At 40.8% G+C, this 18,462-nt stretch overlaps 1 protein-coding gene across 1 annotated transcript in view; it reads left to right on the top strand.

The window, feature by feature from the left end:
- Positions 1-16,405, top strand: part of SP1 (Sp1 transcription factor) — a 37,590-nt gene extending 21,185 nt beyond the window's left edge. The window contains exons 4-6 of the mRNA XM_036759001.1: positions 9,925-10,093; positions 11,065-11,264; positions 12,405-16,405. Coding sequence (XP_036614896.1) covers positions 9,925-10,093; positions 11,065-11,264; positions 12,405-12,718 — 683 coding nt within the window. The 3' untranslated portion in view covers positions 12,719-16,405. The remainder of the gene's footprint in view (positions 1-9,924; positions 10,094-11,064; positions 11,265-12,404) is intronic.
- Positions 16,406-18,462: the final 2,057 nt, after the last annotated feature.

The raw sequence follows: 18,462 nt of genomic DNA, 5'->3' as shown, positions 1-18,462 counted from the left end.
TCGTACAAAACCTTCTCAGTTTTATGTAATCAGAATTCGCCATTTTATCTCCTATGTTTCTTGCTATTTATTTGGTCAAGAACTTTTTCTTTATTTATTCATAGTTCCTAAAGATAGCTCCTGATTGGTATATGATATAACCTTTTATAATTAGTTCATTTGTCCATTTGGATAAATTATAATTAGTTCATTTATCCATTTGGATCTTATCATGGTAAATAGTGTGAGATATTGGCCTAAGCCTAATTTTTTCCAGACTGCTTTCTTGTTTTCCTCTAGGAATCCCCAGTAGCTGGAGTTGTTGTGTTTATTGAATAGTATGCTACTGTTTTTGATTGCTTCTGAATCTTAGGTAACTGATCTCTTCCATTTTTTTTGACTTTTCTATTTTTTAAATAGTACCAGACTGCTTGGATGATTATTGTTTTGTAGTACAGTTTTGAGATCTGGTACTCTGGTAGGTCCCCTAACTTTTCCTCTTTTCATTATTTACCTTGTGTTTTCTTGACCTTCTGTTACTCCAGATGAATTTTATCATTTGATATTGAATCTGCAAGTTAATTTAAGTAGTATTGTCTTTTCTATATCTTCAGTAATTTGGATTTCATAGTTAATATTCATATACTTCTTATGTGTCTTGGTAGGTGAATTCCCATGTATTATATACATTGTTCAGTTATCTCAAATGGATTTTTTTTTCCGTCACTTCTTTCTGCCTGGGTTTTGTTGGTATTCTACAGAAAGGCCAGTGATTTATACAGGTTTACTTTATATACTGCCCTTTTACTAAAGTTACTGTTTCAAGTAGGTCTTTTTAGTTGAATCTGTAACTAAACCATAATATCTATAAGAAGTGGTAATTTTATTTTCACTGTGTCTGTTCTTATTCCTTAATTTCTTTTATTTCTGTCTTATTGCCATAGCTAGTATTTCTAGAATTATATCAAATAATAATGGTGACACTGGACATTCTTAGTTTACCCCTAATCTTATTGGATAAACCTCAGGCATTTCTCCACTACAGATACTTCTAGTTCTTTGTTTTGGTTAGATACAATTTACCAAATTAAGAACCGTGTCCCTCCTCCCTTTTTTTTTTTTTTAGCATAAAGTGTGGTTTATTTTGTTAAGTATTTTCTGTGTGTTCTGATATAATCATGATTTTTTTTCCTATCTGATCATAATGTATGTGATATTTTAAATATATTGTTATAGCCTCATTGCTATTATTTTGTTCAATATTTTTTCATCAGTATTCATTGGAGAGATACTGGTTTAGGTTTTTATGTTTTATCCCTCTCTGGTTTAGTTATCTGGACTTTGTCTTATAAAAGGAATTTGGGAGGATCCTGCCTTTCCCTAATTTTGTAGTTTTGTAATTTTTCTTTCTGTGTTTCTGTTTCTTATGTTTGATAGAATTCACTTGTAACCCCATTTGTAAACCCATTTCTTCCATCTTTCACCAGTTTTCTTTCAGTTATGGGAAATGGTAAGTGCCCTTCCTTATTTCTTCCTGGATACAGTCTTTTTTCCCTAGTCCTTTTCTTTACTTTCTTAAAATAAACAAAACAGATCTTAAACCACAGTGAATCTTTGTGTTTGTATGTTACTTAACTCTTTGTGTCCTTTGAAAACAGTGGAATTCTCAAGAGATCCTTCTCTCATTGGAACTGAGGAACGTAATCTTTCTTTTGACCTTCATTTAACTACATATCCAGGATTCTCTTTATTTCTGTTTTTCTTTTCAGAGTTTCTACTCAATCCTGATCTTTTTATCAAGAATGCTTACAAATCTTGTACATAAAGGTCCTTTTTTTCTTTTGTAGGATAGGATATTGTTGTGGAGGGTAAGTTAGTTGTAAGCTATTATCTTTTCTTAGGAAAATATTGTATTCCTAGATTTTCTTAACTTTTTAGTAGTTGGCTGCTGTGTCTTTATATAACCTAGATGCCTTGGTTATATATTCCTCGGTGCTTGGGACTTTTTCTTCCTGGTGCATATGGTTTTTTAAACTTTGAAGCTCTGGACATTGGCTCTAACAGTCATGGGTGTTTTCGTTTTGGGGTTTCTTTCAGTAGGTAATTGATGGGGTTTTTTTGTTTAAGAATAGAGCTAGGCAGTTTTCTTTCATGATTTCTTGAAATACAGTATCCAAGTCTTTGGGTCATGGTTTTCAGGGGCTCCAAAGATTTTTGAATATCTCTCCTTAATCTATTTGACTGGTCATTTGTTTTTGATATTAGATTGACATTTTCCTTTTTTCCCCAATCTTTAGGTTTTGTTATAATATTTCTTATTGTTCTCCTGGAATCATTGAGTTGTGATTGTTGGATAAGCTTTTTTGTTCTGAGATCTCTCCAGTTTTTTTCCCCTCCAGAATTCTTTTCTCAAATCGAATTTTATTTTTTCAAATCTCCAGTTTCATTTCTTCCATCCATTTTTATAGAACTTGTGGCCAAGCCATTTTTACTTCTCTGAGACTCTGTTGGTATTTGCTGTAGAGTTACTCTTTCCATGGGTGTTTTTCTCTTGGGCTTCTATTATTATTTCATGATATTTCCAGGGTTTCTTCTGTTTACTTCAGTCTTCAGGTCTGATCATTGGGGCTTACCCTGGCACAAGTCCCTCCTAACCTTCACTGACTTCTGGCAGTCTTTTTGTGCTGTTCTGGACTGTGTGGTGGAACTTAATCTGTTTTCTTTATCATTGTTCTAGCTGGGGTCCATTTCAGATACTTGCTGGAGTATGTGTGGGGAAAGCTGGGCTCTTCTATTATAGTCTTTCTAGATGCCATCTTAACAGAAAATTCAGGATGACTTCTAGTCACTATTTTCACTGACTGAAATTATCAGAGGGCAAAGACCAGAGGTGCTGTTCCTTGGTCATCTGACTGCTTCTCCAGGCCCAGTGGTGGATGGCTTAGGGGTGGGGAGCCCCCAAAAGGGAAGAGAGTCCACTGTATATTGGTTCTCCTAGAGCTGGCTGGGTGGTGGGAGAGCAGGCTCTTTCCAAGGGGCTGAGAAACAACCACTGTACAGCTGTGAACTCTTAGAGTATGTGGGCTTTTTGAGTATGTAGGACTGCTTTTTTACTAAATAGCCCTACGCTGCTGGGTCTTTTTGTGTCTCCTCTCTCTCATCCTGAATTGTTTTATGATGTCAATGCACTTGCCTCTGGCAGGACGCTATTCCTTTTCAGTTCTCCTAAAACCCCTCTTTCTCTCCCCCCCAACCTTTATTGAAGAACATTGATAGCTAACATTAAGCCTATAGGTCAGCAACTGTACTTAGTAATAAATAAACTTAAGTCAGAGCTTCTGTGCTTAGATGCTGGGACTTTGCAACGTCTGTTTTGGTTTTTCACTTCTCACTTTTTTTGTTTTTATTTTTGACTATATTTTGCATAGGTGAGATTGGATGGTGGTGTAATATTTTTGTGCTCCACAGTGCAGCACCAGGTTTGAGCAGGTTGTATCCAGTGAATGATTGCTACTCCTCAGGGATCCTTCTGTAAAATGAGATACAGTACATACAAAATGATAGAGCTGGTACAGTGCTATGTGTATTTATAAATGTGGTACATGGTTTAATTCATTCTTTGTTGGAATAGTACTCATTTAAAAAAAATAAATTAAAAAAAAAAGAAATAGTACTCATTTAATGTTCATAAGTGTTCCTGATGATGCCCGTGAACAGTTGTAATGGGCAGTTGGGTAGGAAGGTAGGATGCTAGATCTGCCAGTGACTTTAGAAGTATATGGGGGTGACTTGGATCTTAACCAAACTTTGTAGCCATTTTTGCTGTTTTCCCTGTGGCCTTCCTATATCCTTCCCTTATCCATGGTGTTTTTTTACAGATGCCTTCTCAGAGAACAATATATATTTGTCTTGGCCTGGCCTAGCATAGTAGTCTTCCTTGGAAGTTCATGGCCTTGGCACGTTTTGTCATTTCAAGTAAACTGAGAAGTATGGGTAATGTCTATAGCCTGATGCTAGAGGTGGACCATTGGGCTGAGCAAAGCTGTCATTAAATTGTGCCTTTGGTTTACTAGCTTTTTTCATCATGGAAAGAAAATTCTTTAATCTTTTTCTGTCTTTAACCAATACCACATTTAAAGATACAACCATTCTCTTTCTGAAATAGTTATTAAAGGGAGTTGGAAACAGTTCATTTGGTGCTTTGCTGGCATTTCACCCCACCTAGCTTTAAATTAATTAAGTGGCAATTTAGTGTTCTTCCAAACAAAAAAAAAGTTTGAAATTATTGTGAGGGGCAATTAATTGGCCGAATCATCTGGCTGCTTATCTTGTCTATCTGTTTGAAAAAGAAAGGGGAGGGGAATAGAGAAGAGGTATAAGTCATGTTCTCCACTGGGTCCAAAAGTCCGTAATTACATTTAAGTAAAACAGTGGAAAATTATTTCCCATTAAATTGTAAAGGTTGGGCATGAGGTGGGAGGAAACTGAGGAAAAAGGAATTATTTACCCAGCTTCTCAGATTGAAGTATTGGGATTTGGAATGATATGTAGAAGTTGGTTTACTTAGATCCTTCATTTCTCCTTGACCGAAGATTCAGAGTAGACAGAGTTCTGCAAACACATGGAAAATTTCTCTTCCAAAGTTAACTTTTTGCTTGTTTATCCATGACTTGTGCTAGCAGCAAATCTCTTGAGCCACGTATGCTTATTTCAAGGACAAACTCTATATCACCACGAGGGGGAGCCATTATTCATTAGCAAAAGCAATCTCCTTGAGCTATTTTAGAAGGCTAATTAATAACATGTTATTTACCTGGTACATTGACTTCCAGCCCTGTTTTCTAATGCGGGGGTGGGGGGGTGTTTCATTTATCCATAGGTATGAATTTATTTATTAAGTTTTAAATTCCAAAAACAAACTTCATGTAAATTTATTTTTAAAAATCTGCCCTACAGAATACCATGCATACTCAATTGGGTATCTTACCCCACAGGAAAGAAGAGGGAGGAAGATAAAAAAAAAATAAAAGGGGGGGGATGATGGAGGGGAGGGCAGATGGGGGTGGAGGTAATCAAAAACAAACACTTTGGAAAGGGGACAGGGTCAAGGGAGAAAATTCAATAAAGCGGGATGGGTTGGGAAGGAGCAAAATATAGTTAGTCTTTCACAACATGAGTATTGTGGAAGGGTTATACATAATGATACACATGTGGCCTAGGTTGAATTGCTTGACTTCTTAGGGAGGGTGGGTGGGAAGGGAAGAGGGGAGAGAATTTGGAACTCAAAGTTTTAAAAACAGATGTTCAAAAACAAAAAAAAAAAAGTTTTTGCATGCAACTAGAAAATAAGATACACAGGCAGTGGGGTGTAGAAATTTATCTTGCTCTACAAGAAAGGAAGGGAAAGGGGGATGAGAGGGGAGAGGGGTTATAGAGGGGAGGGCTGACTGGGGAACAGGGCAACCAGAATATATGCCATCTTGGAGTGGGGGGGAGGGTAGAAATGGGGAGAAAATTTGTAATTCAAACTATTGTGAAAATCAATGCTGAAAACTAAACATGTTAAATAAATAAATAAATTCAAATCAAATTAAAAATCTGCCCTACAGCACTTACAGAACTGCCCAAACAAATATTGGGCATTGTATCTCAAAAGTCTGGCAATGCTAAGTACAATAGCTAGGGAAGACTTGAAGATATCGATAACATAAGGAAGGGCAGGCTAGTTTTGAAAAGGACTCAGGATGAGTGACAGAACTAAAGTAGGCCTCACTTTCCTCGCTCCATTTTTTTTTTTTGAAAAGCAGAGAGAGCAGCCAGAATAGTAGCCACTGTTGTTTCCTTATAGAATTATCACTGTGGGTCCCTGATTTGTCTCTAAACTATTTTGTGGATGAATACAATGATGGAAAGAGCCTAATATAAGGAAAGAATACTGAAGTGGAGGACAAGGCCTGGGCTCCAGTCCTGCTTCTGCCACCAGCTCATTTAGTAACCTTGGGGCAAGTTACTTAGTCTTAGAATTCTAATGTTAGAAAAAGACCTAACAGATCAGCTAGTCTAACCTCTACCTGAAGCATGAATGCCTTCTGATGAATCCTCTGTAAGTTCTGATCTGGTTTGTGCCAGAACTATAGTGTGCCAAAAATGTCATCTGCATTTATTTCAATTTGAGTTATTCATAACATGCTAGGCACTGTGCTGAGCAACATGGAATGACCATGTGCCCCTTAGACTGTGACACGAACTGACCTTTCTGGGCCTCAGTTTCTGTGTTTGTAAAATGAGTGGCTGGACCAAAGGATCTCTTAAGTTCTTTTTAGCATTAATATTACATGCTTCTGTCATCCAATCTCAGAAAATGCCAGGTATTTCCATTGGTTTAGGAGCTTCACGGCCTGTTTGAACGTGTATTTCAGAAATTGTAATGAGTTCTCACAAATTTGGTTTTTAATTACAAGTGCTATTAAGTAACATAATATATCTGTCACATCCACATATCCTGGATAATTTCTTCTCTGCCATGGTACATTGCACATAATAGAAGCTTATTAAATATGTGTTGAACTGACTTGAATTTCCATGGTATCAACAAAAGTAGTTGGCCCTGAATTGTAACTTCATAGTTGTTTTCAGTTCTAGTTATTGTCACTAATACCATCTCCTTCTTCCCTTCACTGGACCAGGATATTTTCTCCATACAACCACAGCATTGCTTGCGTTCCGAGAGCATAGTTTTCAAGTTTCTTCTTAAAATCTCCAAACTCTAAATGCTTCCTAGGTTTAATGAGGTTTCTGGTAATAAGGTCCCGGGAAATTTCATTTTAGTTATTCAAGACACCATTGCTTCTGTTGTAGTCTAGCCCTAGAGAAGTATGTGGCTTTAAAGGTGAAAGAAAGACAAGTCAAAAGAAGTATTAGAAGCAGGAACTATGGTTCTTAGAATGAAATCTCATTCTCTTTCTGTAAGAAAGCTTATTTTCTCTTTCTGACTAGATAAGTCATATATCCTATCTTTGCTTGCAAAATTCATTGGTTCTTTGGTAGTAAGTATTCAGCCAGCTCCTGCTATGAGAAAATAGATTCTTTGGGTTTACAAAGATAAATAAATAAGACACAATACTCGAGCTTGCAATTTTGTAAAGCAGTTTGGGTTTATAAAGTATTCCAGAAGAGGAAGTGTCATTAGAGGAATTTATTCTGGTGGTCATCCTTGTTTTCCTACCACCAGTCATGGTGTACATGTTCTTGGATTTGGGGAACATCGTCTGTCTATATTGCTTAAGGATTCTCCCCAGTTGACTTAGCCATAGAATTTTAACAGGAGGAACGTGTATAGCTGTCACCTGAGTAGCCTTTGTAGTGTTTTGGAGCCTTATAAAAAGGAAGGCATCAGGATACTTTAGATGGAATTACTATTGAGGCATGGGTTGACCTAGACCTGGAGTTTTTAACTTTTTGTGTGTGTTCTTGGACCCCTTGGACAGTCAGTCTGTTGAAGCCTATGGAGCCTGCCTCAGAATTATGTTTTTAAATGCATAGAATATAACACACAGGGTTGCAAAGAAAACAAATCATATTGGGATACAGCTATCAAAATATTACAAGAGGAAGTGAAACAAATTCAAAGATACCAGGTTAAGAACATCTAGCCTTGATGATGTCTGGGGTGCCAACTGCTGAAATTCCATGAATTAGGAGGGATAAACAAACTCCTTGCTCAGGGCAGATGTTGTGATATTATCAGATGACACTGAAGCAGACCTTCTTAGAAGGATATTCAAACAGAAAAGGAAGAAAAACATTTGAGAGCCAGTTTAAGCCCAGGATGAATGAGGATATAAGAGCAGTCATTTTAGATGAATTCAAATCCTAAACCAACTAAAGAACAGGATCCAGAAAGGTCCCCAGAGGTCAGAGGGTCGCCTGAAATTAACAAGGCAACATTCATTAAGGGAAAATGTAAAAAGCTTTAAATTCAGATTTAAAAAATTAGCTGGGGTTTAGAAGAGGCTTCTCTAAGTGTGCCAGTTCAGGTGAAGAGGCTAGGGCCTTCGAGTTCCAGCGTGTGAAGAAAGGGCCTGACTCAGAGGCTTGAAAAACTGGGCTGCCTGAGGCAACTTTTACAGAAGTACGGATCAGGAACCAAGGAAGTAGGAGTTCACTTCCAATGAAGAAGCATTTAATCAATGCCTACTGTTTGCCAGCACTATGCCAGGTACTAAGAATAATGAGACAAAAAAGTAAACCACTAAGACCTGAATTCAAATCTAGCCTCAGACATTTACTAGTTGTGTGACCTGGAGCAAGTCACCTCTGTTTGCCTCAGTTTCCTTAGCCGTAAAATGGAGATAATGATAGCACCTACCAGGCTTGTAGTGAGGCTCAAATAAGAGAATTGTAAAGTGCTTGGTGTAATGCCTGGCCCATACTCAGCATGTACAAAATACATCTTCTCCTTTCCTCCTTCCCAAACACAAAGAAGAAAGATGTTTGGGAGGAGATCCTGGCACATGAGGTAGGGTGGAATGGGGGGCACCATGAAAAATTTAGGAAGGAAGCTTAAGATTCTGAGAAGCAGAGTTGGGAAGAGGGAGCACATTCTAGGCTGGGGTAACCAAAGCCTGTGCAAAGGCACTGAGAAGGGAGAAGGAGTGTGGTGAATGAGGAACCATAAGAACACCAGTTTGGCTAGATTGTAGAGGGTACAAAGGAGATTGAAGTGTGATGAGCTTGAAAAGGTAGGTTGCGGCTGTAAAGAGCTTGAAATTCTTGCCTGATGAGTTTGTATATGATCCTAGAGACAATAGGCAATCATTAGAATTTCTTCAGCTGGGGAATGACATGGTGAGACCTGTGCTTTAGGAGTATCATTTTGGCATTCTGTGTAAGGGAAGAATTGGAGAGAGGAGAGACTGGAGGCAGGGAGATCAGTTGGGAGGCTGATAGTCTAGGGTAGAGGTGAGGAGGTCCTCAACTAGTGTGGTAACTGTGTCAGTAGAGAGATGAGGAAAGATGCAAGAGAAGCTATGGAGGTAGAGTCGATGAGTTCACACTGATTAGATAAATAGGAGGGAAAGTGAGGGGTAAAAGATGGTTGGTGCCCTTGACAGAAATAGGGAAGTTAGGAAGAAGAGGTGATTTTGGGGGAAAGCTAGTGAATTCTGTTTTGGAGAAGCTTTAAATATCCATTAGGCAGTTGGTGACATGGGGCTGAATCTTAGACCAGGGCTGCATATTGGGTCTGGGAATCATTTGTGTAGACGTGAGAACTGAACTTATAGTAGCTTATAAACCTAACAAGAGAGAGAGGCTATAAAGAGAAAAGAAGAGAGCTCTGAACAGCCTTGGAGTGCCCTAGGTCATGGATGTTGATCCAACAAAGGAGTGATCATACAGGTAAACTGAGAGCACTATGAGGATTCTAAGCTCATGTGAGGAACATTTGGAAGAATTAGAGATAGCGTGGAAAAGAAAAAGAAGACTAGATTAACATAACTAATCTTGAAATATTTGAAGGATGGTTATGTGAAATAATAGGCATTCTTCTTTAAAATTTTATCATTATCTTTTGTTTTTATATCACCTCTATTTCCTAATATAGCCTTCCTAGATTTAATCTTTACAATGGATCGATATTTTTAGTACATAGAGCTCAGTTTAGTTTAAGGAAGAATTGGAGTAGTCCAAAAATTAAATGAGCCGCTTGTGTTATGCAAAATTTCTTCATTACCACCAAGTAGGACTTGGACTGAGTGACCACCCAACTTTAAGTTTCTCATTCAGTGACTATAAGGTTTCAAACCTGGGTAATTAGAATTTTGAATACTACTCAGAATTTTGAAGCAAGGGATGTGTCATGAATTCAGGGAGTTAAAATGTTGCTAAGGTGGTAGAGCTAATGTTGTGATAACAGGAATAAGAGTTATTTTTTTTCTCTTCCAGGAGACCATGGGGCTCAACTTGGCCTTCACGGGGCTAGTGGTGATGGAATACATGATGACGCAGCCGGTGGGGTGGAAGGAGAGTCCAGCTCAGACCCCCAGCCCCAGCCTGGTCGGAGGACGCGTCGGGAGGCTTGCACCTGCCCATATTGTAAAGACAGTGAAGGGAGGTGAGTCATCTTCCTAGAAGTTCAAAATAAATTTCATTTGTTTTAGAGGAGAGAAAGATAGGAAGGCAACCTAAAGTGTTGTTGGAAACAGTGATATATAGGGAAGGGACTAAAATTAAAAATATGTCAAAAACTTTTCCACATATCTAGAATGTGAATCAAGGGCTATATTCTCTTCATTTTTTCATCCTTCAGAAAATCAGTTCTTTACTTGGTTCCTTCTTTAATCAGTTCCTCCAGCTTTCAGTTTTCCCTGGCTGTATCTTCATCGAGGAGAGTACTTGTGCCCTCATTATGGAATATTCCAAAGGCTTAAGGAGAGCAGAGTCCTTCTCCCTGTGTAAATAACCAGCCAAATCCTAGTGTTTTCCATGAGTAATATCTAGAGTTGGGCATTACAAACAGCCTTTTAGATGCACAAATCACTTACCAAGGATCATTTCTTGATGATGATAATGACTGACATTTATATAGCACTTACTGCGTGCCAAGCACTGTGCTAAGCTCTTTACAGTTTTCGTCTCATCTGATCTCACAACAACCCTAGGACACACATGCTATTATCATCCTCATGTTACAGCTGAGGAGACGCCGGCAGACGGTGGTTAAGTGACTTGCTCAGGGTCACACAGCTCGTGAGGGTCTGAGGCTGGATTTGAGCTCAGCTCTTCTTGACTCCAGGTCCAGTGCTCTCTGCATGATGGCATCCCCTCGATGCCCTTCTGAAACTGGCATAGGACATGAAGGGGCTGGCATCCAGAGAAAGATACAAGGAAACAGCGAGCATCGTGACTTTGAATCTTGCTTGTTTCCTAGGGGAAAGCCAGAGTGCTCCCCCGGCTGTGCGATTTCTCAGCTCCTCACGGATCGAAGGGTTTGCATTATTGAGAAAGAGAGAGTGAGAATATGTAGGAGGTCACCTTGTTTGTATCTCAAAAGATGACAGGTGGTGCCTGTGTTTTCTCTGACAGGGGCTCTGGGGACCCTGGTAAAAAGAAGCAACACATCTGCCACATGCCAGGTTGTGGCAAAGTTTATGGCAAGACTTCCCACCTTCGGGCACACCTACGATGGCACACAGGCGAGAGGCCCTTTATCTGTTCTTGGCTGTACTGTGGAAAGCGCTTTACCCGCTCAGATGAGCTCCAGCGGCACAAACGCACACACACTGGTGAGTGAGCACCTGTCAAGGGGCAGATGAACTGAGAGGCCAGTCAGGGGGTCAGAACTGTATCCTGAAACAGATATCTACTGTTCCAAGACTGCTTCTGCTCCAGTATTAGTCTTTGGTGAACTTGCAGTCTAGTTGGGAATTCAGGAAATACACATACTGATAAGCCTGGTAAATAACTTAACAATTTTAGTTCAAATACTCTAGAAAAGTATAACTGAACTTATTTTTATAGAAGTTTTAGAAAATGTGGGGTTTTTATAAGGAGATGCTTGATGGGAAAGGGAGATGGGAGTATGTTAGGATAATAATGTGACATAAAAGCAAAAGGTATAAATATAGCTTCAAAAAAATTGACATAGAGCAAACTTGAGTACATTGGCTAATTCATGTGGAAGAGAAGTTAGACTTTTTATGATTGGCTTCAGAGTACAGAACCAGGACCAGTGGCTGAAAGTTACAGATTTTGAGACAACGAAAAACTTACTAACAATTAAGTTCTCTCAAAGTGGAGAATAGGATGCTTGTGGAGGGAATGGGTTCCCCTGATTCAAAAGGTCTTCAAGTAGGAGATTCACTGATCTAGGGTGTTATAAAAGAGCTATAGGTTGGACCGGAGGACCAAGGTTTTGACCTGGTTTGGAGGTAAAGGAAGTACCTTTGAACCACTTCTTCCTCCTCCTATGTTCCCATCCCTCTCCTAATAGAACAACCACAGTACTGCTGTGCTTCTCCCTTCCCCTCTCCAAAAATAAACAAATAAACAAAAGATTTGTTCTGGTACTTGTGTTTCCTGCTCCTCATCTCCCCTAACAGTACTTATTATACTAGAATGATTCCCTCAGGGATTGCTGATTACCTTTATCTCACGGAAGGACTTAATGTCAGGGTGTACTGGGTGTTCAGGGATTTAGTAGCACAGTTCTTTGGAGGTCGGAGTAAAATAGAGATGCCTCCTGGAGAAAAACACAGGCTAACCCTACAAATATGGCATGACCTGGGATAGTCTCACTAGGTACTTCTAATATGATGTTTTAAGATAGAGGCTTGGGCAAGGTCCCTAGTCTTTCAACCACCCCTTCCTGTTTACCTCCTTTTCAAAGTTAGGTCTCCTCACCTTTATTCTCTCTGTTCATCCAGGTGAGAAGAAGTTTGCCTGCCCTGAATGCCCCAAGCGCTTCATGAGGAGTGACCATTTGTCGAAGCACATCAAGACCCACCAGAATAAAAAAGGAGGCCCAGGAGTGGCCCTGAGCGTAGGCACCATGCCCCTGGACAGTGGGGCAGGCTCAGAGGGCAGTGGCACTCCCACTCCTTCTGCCCTCATTACCACCAACATGGTAGCTATGGAAGCTATCTGCCCAGAGGGTATTGCCCGACTTGCCAACAGTGGCATCAACGTCATGCAGGTAGCTGACCTGCAGTCTATCAATATCAGTGGCAATGGCTTCTGAGATCAGGTGCCCGGTGCCAGAGACACGGGCTGTACCCACAAACCCTGGGGTACAAGGTAGCATGGGTCCAAGAGACATGTGGGAGAGGGAGCCACAAGGCATTAAAGATGCACAGCAATGGGAAGTGTGGGGGGGACCCAGGAGATGAGTTGGTGCCCTAGTACCCTACCTGGAATGGGGCACATGAGTGAAAGCTATTGATGTGACCCCGCTACCCTACATGGAGCATTTGACCCCAGACGGTTTCCTTTTAAACTTCTTTCCCCAACCTCTCCCTTTCTGCTTTACTTATCTTACCTCCCCCATGATGGATCCTTCCCTCTTTCCCCTTCCTTAAAGCCATCATGCCTTGATAAATATATATATGATCATTGAAATACTTTTTAACAAAAGACAGATTCTATATTATATATATGTGTATATATAAAGTATATAAAAGACATTCACAGTGGGGAGCAGGCTCAGAGGGAGGAGGAGGAACATCCTGTGACCAAAATACCGTGGTCAGTTTTATAATAATGCCTTATCTCCTTGTGGCTGGGCCTTGGCCTGGCTCACCAGGCCTTTCTGCAGATGCTGTCCTGACCTCCCATGAGATTAAGCATTCATATACTCTGCTTTTAGGTTTTATATATATATGGTTTTTTTTCTTCATTTTGTCATTTTAATTGGGAGCAGCTTTCTATACTACCTTTCTCAATCACAACCTTTCAGTCTCCTCCCCCCACCCCCTTTTTCCTTCTTCCACCTCATCATTTAGTGTTTATCTTTTAGATGATATTCTTTGGACCAGGGCTCCCAATATTTTTGAGTAATCTTTGGTCCTGACAGTAGAAGGGGAAAAGAAGCCCTGGGCCAGTGCTTGAAGTGGCAGGGTCAGAGAGCCATTCAGAGAAACTACTGATGGAGGCATTCCCCTCACTTCCTCCCACCCTGGAGCCAGAGAGTCAGAGGCAGTGCCTTTTTGTCATGTTCAAGCATCCAGGATCACAGGTGGTTCTAGGAAAAAGGATAGTAGGCCATGGAGAGGTGGTGAGATTGTACACACCATATGAAACATCAGAAGATGGTGGTAGGGTTGTGAGTGAGGAGTGGACCAGGGGATGAAGGATGTGCCCAGACCAGGAGGGTACTCAGAATAACCAGCCTCAGGGGGTTAGTTGGAGACTTCGTTAAATTTGTTTCACCTGCTTCCAGGTTTGGTCTAGGTTGATTTTTCTTAGAGCCTGGACTTCATACTGCCTGAAAAGCAGTACTGCTCTTTATTTAGAACATCCCTAGAAATTTCCCTCTGACTCCATTATTAAGGATTATCACGATTTGATGCTTTTCCCCTAATTTCAGTCCTTCAGAATTGTTTGGGGACAAAAGTAGGATTGTTCTGGGATTCAGTAAACTAGTGGGAGGTCAGAAGAACTTTTTCTCCTCACACTGTTATCTGCTTTGAGAGATTGTAGGGATGACACCTCAGGAAAGGAGTGACTCCTGTGCTTCAGTGGAGGTGCCAGTGTCTTTAGAAACAAAATATTCCCATTTCCTTTAGGCCCAGATCTAGAGGAGAGTCCAGGAATGATAGCAACAGGAAGCTCTTGGTTCATTTGTCATTGAGAGATCCAAAAGCAACTAGAATTGGCCTCAAGGTCCAGCCTCTGAAGCTTTGTGTCTTTTGACCATTTGGTTTCTCATCAGGGAGCTTTTCACTCACTGTGAGCAAGGTGTAGAAATGGATGTGTCTGTGTGGATCTGTTGGGTTGGGGGATAAGTTTCTGTTAGCCACTGTTAAAGCAGACCTGCAATAAATGAAAATTACCCTGAGCTGATAGCTAGTGAAGTGTGTGTGCGCATGCATGTGTGCATGTCTGTGTGCGTGTTCATATCTACATACACGTAAAAGAAATTATTTTGAAATTGTTGAAAATAATCAGAAAGCTCTAGAATCAAAACACCTCAAGACCCCTTCCGTAGAAATCCATTTTTCTCTGTACCCTTGAGTGTGTCCCTGAGGTCACTTCTTTGCTTATAACAGTCATGCTTTGAAACAGGGCAAGTTAAGGGGTCATAAAACATACTAAGCTCCTTCTGCACTTTTTGAGGGGAATTACTCTATATATGTGTGTGTGAAAGTGAAAACAGTGTTCCAGTCCATAAGCAGAGGCCTCGACCTTTTCATAAATTGTCTTTTTACTGTTGCTACAAATAGATGATGCTGTGATTCTGCCTTATATTTTATATAAAATCCAGCAAGATTAGGGTTTTGGTGTTTGTTTGTTTTTTTAACCTGAAACTCAATGACTGTTAATATCTTAAAGATTAACTTGAAGCATGTTCAGCTCCATTCTGTGAGGACTTATGCTGTTTTCAAAACTCAGGAATCATTTGCAAGGGTCTTAGGTAACCTAAGATTGTTTCCCAGACCAAATCCTGTTTATGCTGAAACAAAGGAATTTGTGCCCCAGCCTATCATCCTCTACCATCCCATCCCATCCTCCCCTCCCCACCTCCCCTCAGCTCCTGGAGAGGACTCAGCAAATTCTTTCGATGTAGATTTATAATCATGTACTTTTGGATCCGTTAAAGGAAGGGGGCAGGACACCCCAATGAATATTTCAAAAGGCACAGTTTCCTCCCCTAGCAATGTGGGATTACAGGGAAAACCAGTTCAGCACTGCTGCTGGGGGCAGTGGAGCCTTTGGCAAAGGTATTTGAGGTTGGTTCTTTATTGAGTGGACAGCTATGGGTTTACTCCTTGGAAAGCATATGTTATTTTTGCCTTGGATCAATTTACAACAGACCCATCTTTCCCTTTGTTCTGCCTTCTACCCACCAAGGAAGTTCCAACGTGGGAGTGTTGTTTGGCCCATGCACTTTTGAGAGTTGGCCCTTGGCAGCTTGAGTCCCCTGGACTCCAGAGTAGGGAGTAGGGAGTCCTGTGCCTAGTTAGGAGCTATAGGTCTTTTCTGAAAGTCCCTTTTCCCTAAGGTTTTAGCCATCAGAGATTAATCCAGCTGTCAGACTGATCCTGAGACTCATCTCCCCTCTTTCATGAGATGTTATGATCATTTCTTTGTCATGACCAATCCTGTTGTTGTGGGGTTTGGGGTTTTTGTTTTTGCTTTTGCTTTTTTTTGGTGTAGGGGTTAGGATAGGAGAGGTGATGTTAATAACATTCGTTCCCTTGCCTGGCCTTTGTACCTTTTGGCTTCCTCCCGTGTTCCTCAAATTAGTAAGAGATCTCATACTATCTTTTTAGGGACCTTCTAGCTGTCCTATTCCACCCTGACCTGTGGGTTCTGAACAGAGTGCAGTTTAATGGGTAATTTCCAAGCCCAGCCCAAACCTGAATAAACAACCTGTCCCCCCCCACTCTCAACCCCACCCCCCCCTTAACTTCAGGAAATACAGAAGTGATGGACATGGGGCTTAGGAGTGGGGGAAGGTTGGGTACAAAAGCTGTAAATTAATATGGTTGATTTATTTCTACTATATATATATATTTTTTGCTTTTGTATATCTTATATAGGAAACTTTAAGCATTGTATTTTTTAACAAATCTGAGAAAGCACTATAAACTGCAGGTATTTGACTTTCAGAATATATTTTGTATTGTTAATATCTTCACATTGTGAATACTGGAAGCTGCAGATCTTTGCTGAAATGCAATAAATTTATATACCTTTTGGTGGGGTACAGGTGTTGGAGGGACCTTGTTGGGGGTGCTATCCACGTCCCTGTCATGCTCTGGGGGAGCCTAGGTGCTACTTGATTAAAGTTTCCACCCAGCTACAATCATCCCTTGTGCCTGTCAAGCCTTGGGGTGAAGGTAAGCACTTGGAGATGCAGGTGCCAAAAAAAAGAGTGAGGATGGTCTGACTGTCTAGAGTGGGACCCCTTCATTTAGACCCCTACCCTACCCTGGGCTGGGAAGCCTCTGGTAATGGAAGGTAGAAAGTGAAATCTGTTCCATCTCTCTTGGAAGGAGAGGGGTTAGTTTATCAGGGGATGAAAGGTGGCAGCAGTAGCCTTGGGAAGGGGGAGGAGGATGTGGCATTTATCCAACCCCGGAAAAGGTTGCTTTTGAAAATTGCTGATAAAATATGGGCAGGTTATTACTTTTTGTTTGGGAGCCCAAACTCTCCCTGGTGCCTCTTTTGGCTCTGCTCCCGGGCCACAGACCTCTTCCAAGGAGGATGAGCAGATCAGCTTTGAGGTTGATTCACTTTCTTTTCTCTGTTCTCCTCTGAACACCAGCACCCAGGCACTAGCTAAGGTCACAGGGCAGAAGTGAGTTGCCTTAAGCTTAAATCCTTCTCTCCTATTTCTTAATCTAGCTTTAATTCCCTTTCCTGAGACCTGGGCTTTAGGACTCCCTGGCTTACTTCCCTCAGTCTGAGGTGAGCATTGATCCAGTTCTTCAACACCAAACCAGTTTCCCCAAGCCCTATCACTCTCCACAAAACTGGTTAGGGTGTTGGGCTATGGTCTGGTCAACCCAGGGATGGAGGGCATATTGCTTAGTAGCTGAAGTCTCAATATTTTGCAGGGTAACCTAACACTTTTCTTTTTCCCTACCCCCAAAACAGCCTTAGCCTTCAACTGTTAGGGATTCTAGAGATTATAGGATGTTGGTGGTCTGTTTGGCTTTCCCCCATGCTTCTAGGTCTCACCTCAGGATTAGAAAGATCAGTCACAGGCAAGGCTGGGTCTAGGGCTGTGGTTGCTGAGGAAGAACAAGGAATTGAATTTATTTTGCTGGTTCCCCTTGGTGTGAGGGGAAAAGGGGTATATTTGACTGTGTTTGTCCTTCCGATGCTCAGAAATGCTACTGTGCCTTCTTCCCCCTGGGGAGCAAGAAGCAGGCTTCAGCTACCCAGCTGTTCTCCCATGCAATACCTGATGTTCTCCCCAGGGAAGGGTTGGCATAGGTAAGCCTCTATCCTGCTGCTTAGCCCCTCTCCCTATGGCTTCCCCCGCCTTCACCAAGGACGGAGGAAAGATGGGGGGGTGGACCTGCTGAGATGGGCTTGTGGTAGTTGTCCCAGGATGACCTGCTTCTTCATGAGTCTCAGCCATCACCTGTGAAGGCTGTGACTCAACTTCTTGTGCCTACAACTTTAGATGATATTTTTTTAATCTCCTAACACTGGTAATAACCAGTCACCACACAACTGCCTTTAAAAAAAATCTCAATATCATGCTGTTTCTGTTGGTTTCCAACAGATTACCACCAGAGCTCTATGGGGAAATATGGTTTTAAGTCTCTCTATATTTCATCTAGAACTCCTGCCCTTTTTTTACTCGTTATTTTCCTCTTCTCTTGCCTCTTATCTCTTGTCCATCAATCTTTTCTCTCTTTTGCTCATATTTCTCTTGTCTCATTTTCTTGTCTCTTTCCCCTTGTTCTTGTCTGGGTTGGGTGGGGTGGGGGAGGGAACTTTTTTTTTTTGCCTTTTTGTACAAAGATTAGTTTCAATGTAGTCTGTAGCTCCTTTGTAAACCAATTAAAAATTTTTTAATAAAAAGCCATGTCTCTGTGTGTGGAGGAGTGAGTTGAATGGGGTATTGAATGGATTTTCTCATCCAAAAGCTTATGGTTATGAACAAGAGAGTTTATTGCACATTAACTAATCTAGCTGACTTGCCCTTTCTCTCCCCTAATTTTATTTGGGCAGACTTTAACTGTAATCATGTGCCTATTTCAGGGTTCCATAAATTAATGGAAATAAGGAAAAATTCTGCTTTGGCCA

Source organism: Trichosurus vulpecula, chromosome 5, assembly GCF_011100635.1.
Source record: "Trichosurus vulpecula isolate mTriVul1 chromosome 5, mTriVul1.pri, whole genome shotgun sequence".
Taxonomy (NCBI): Eukaryota; Metazoa; Chordata; class Mammalia; order Diprotodontia; family Phalangeridae; genus Trichosurus; species Trichosurus vulpecula.
The sequence above is the reverse complement of the archived record's forward strand: the minus strand, read 5'-3'. Positions and strand labels throughout refer to the sequence as shown.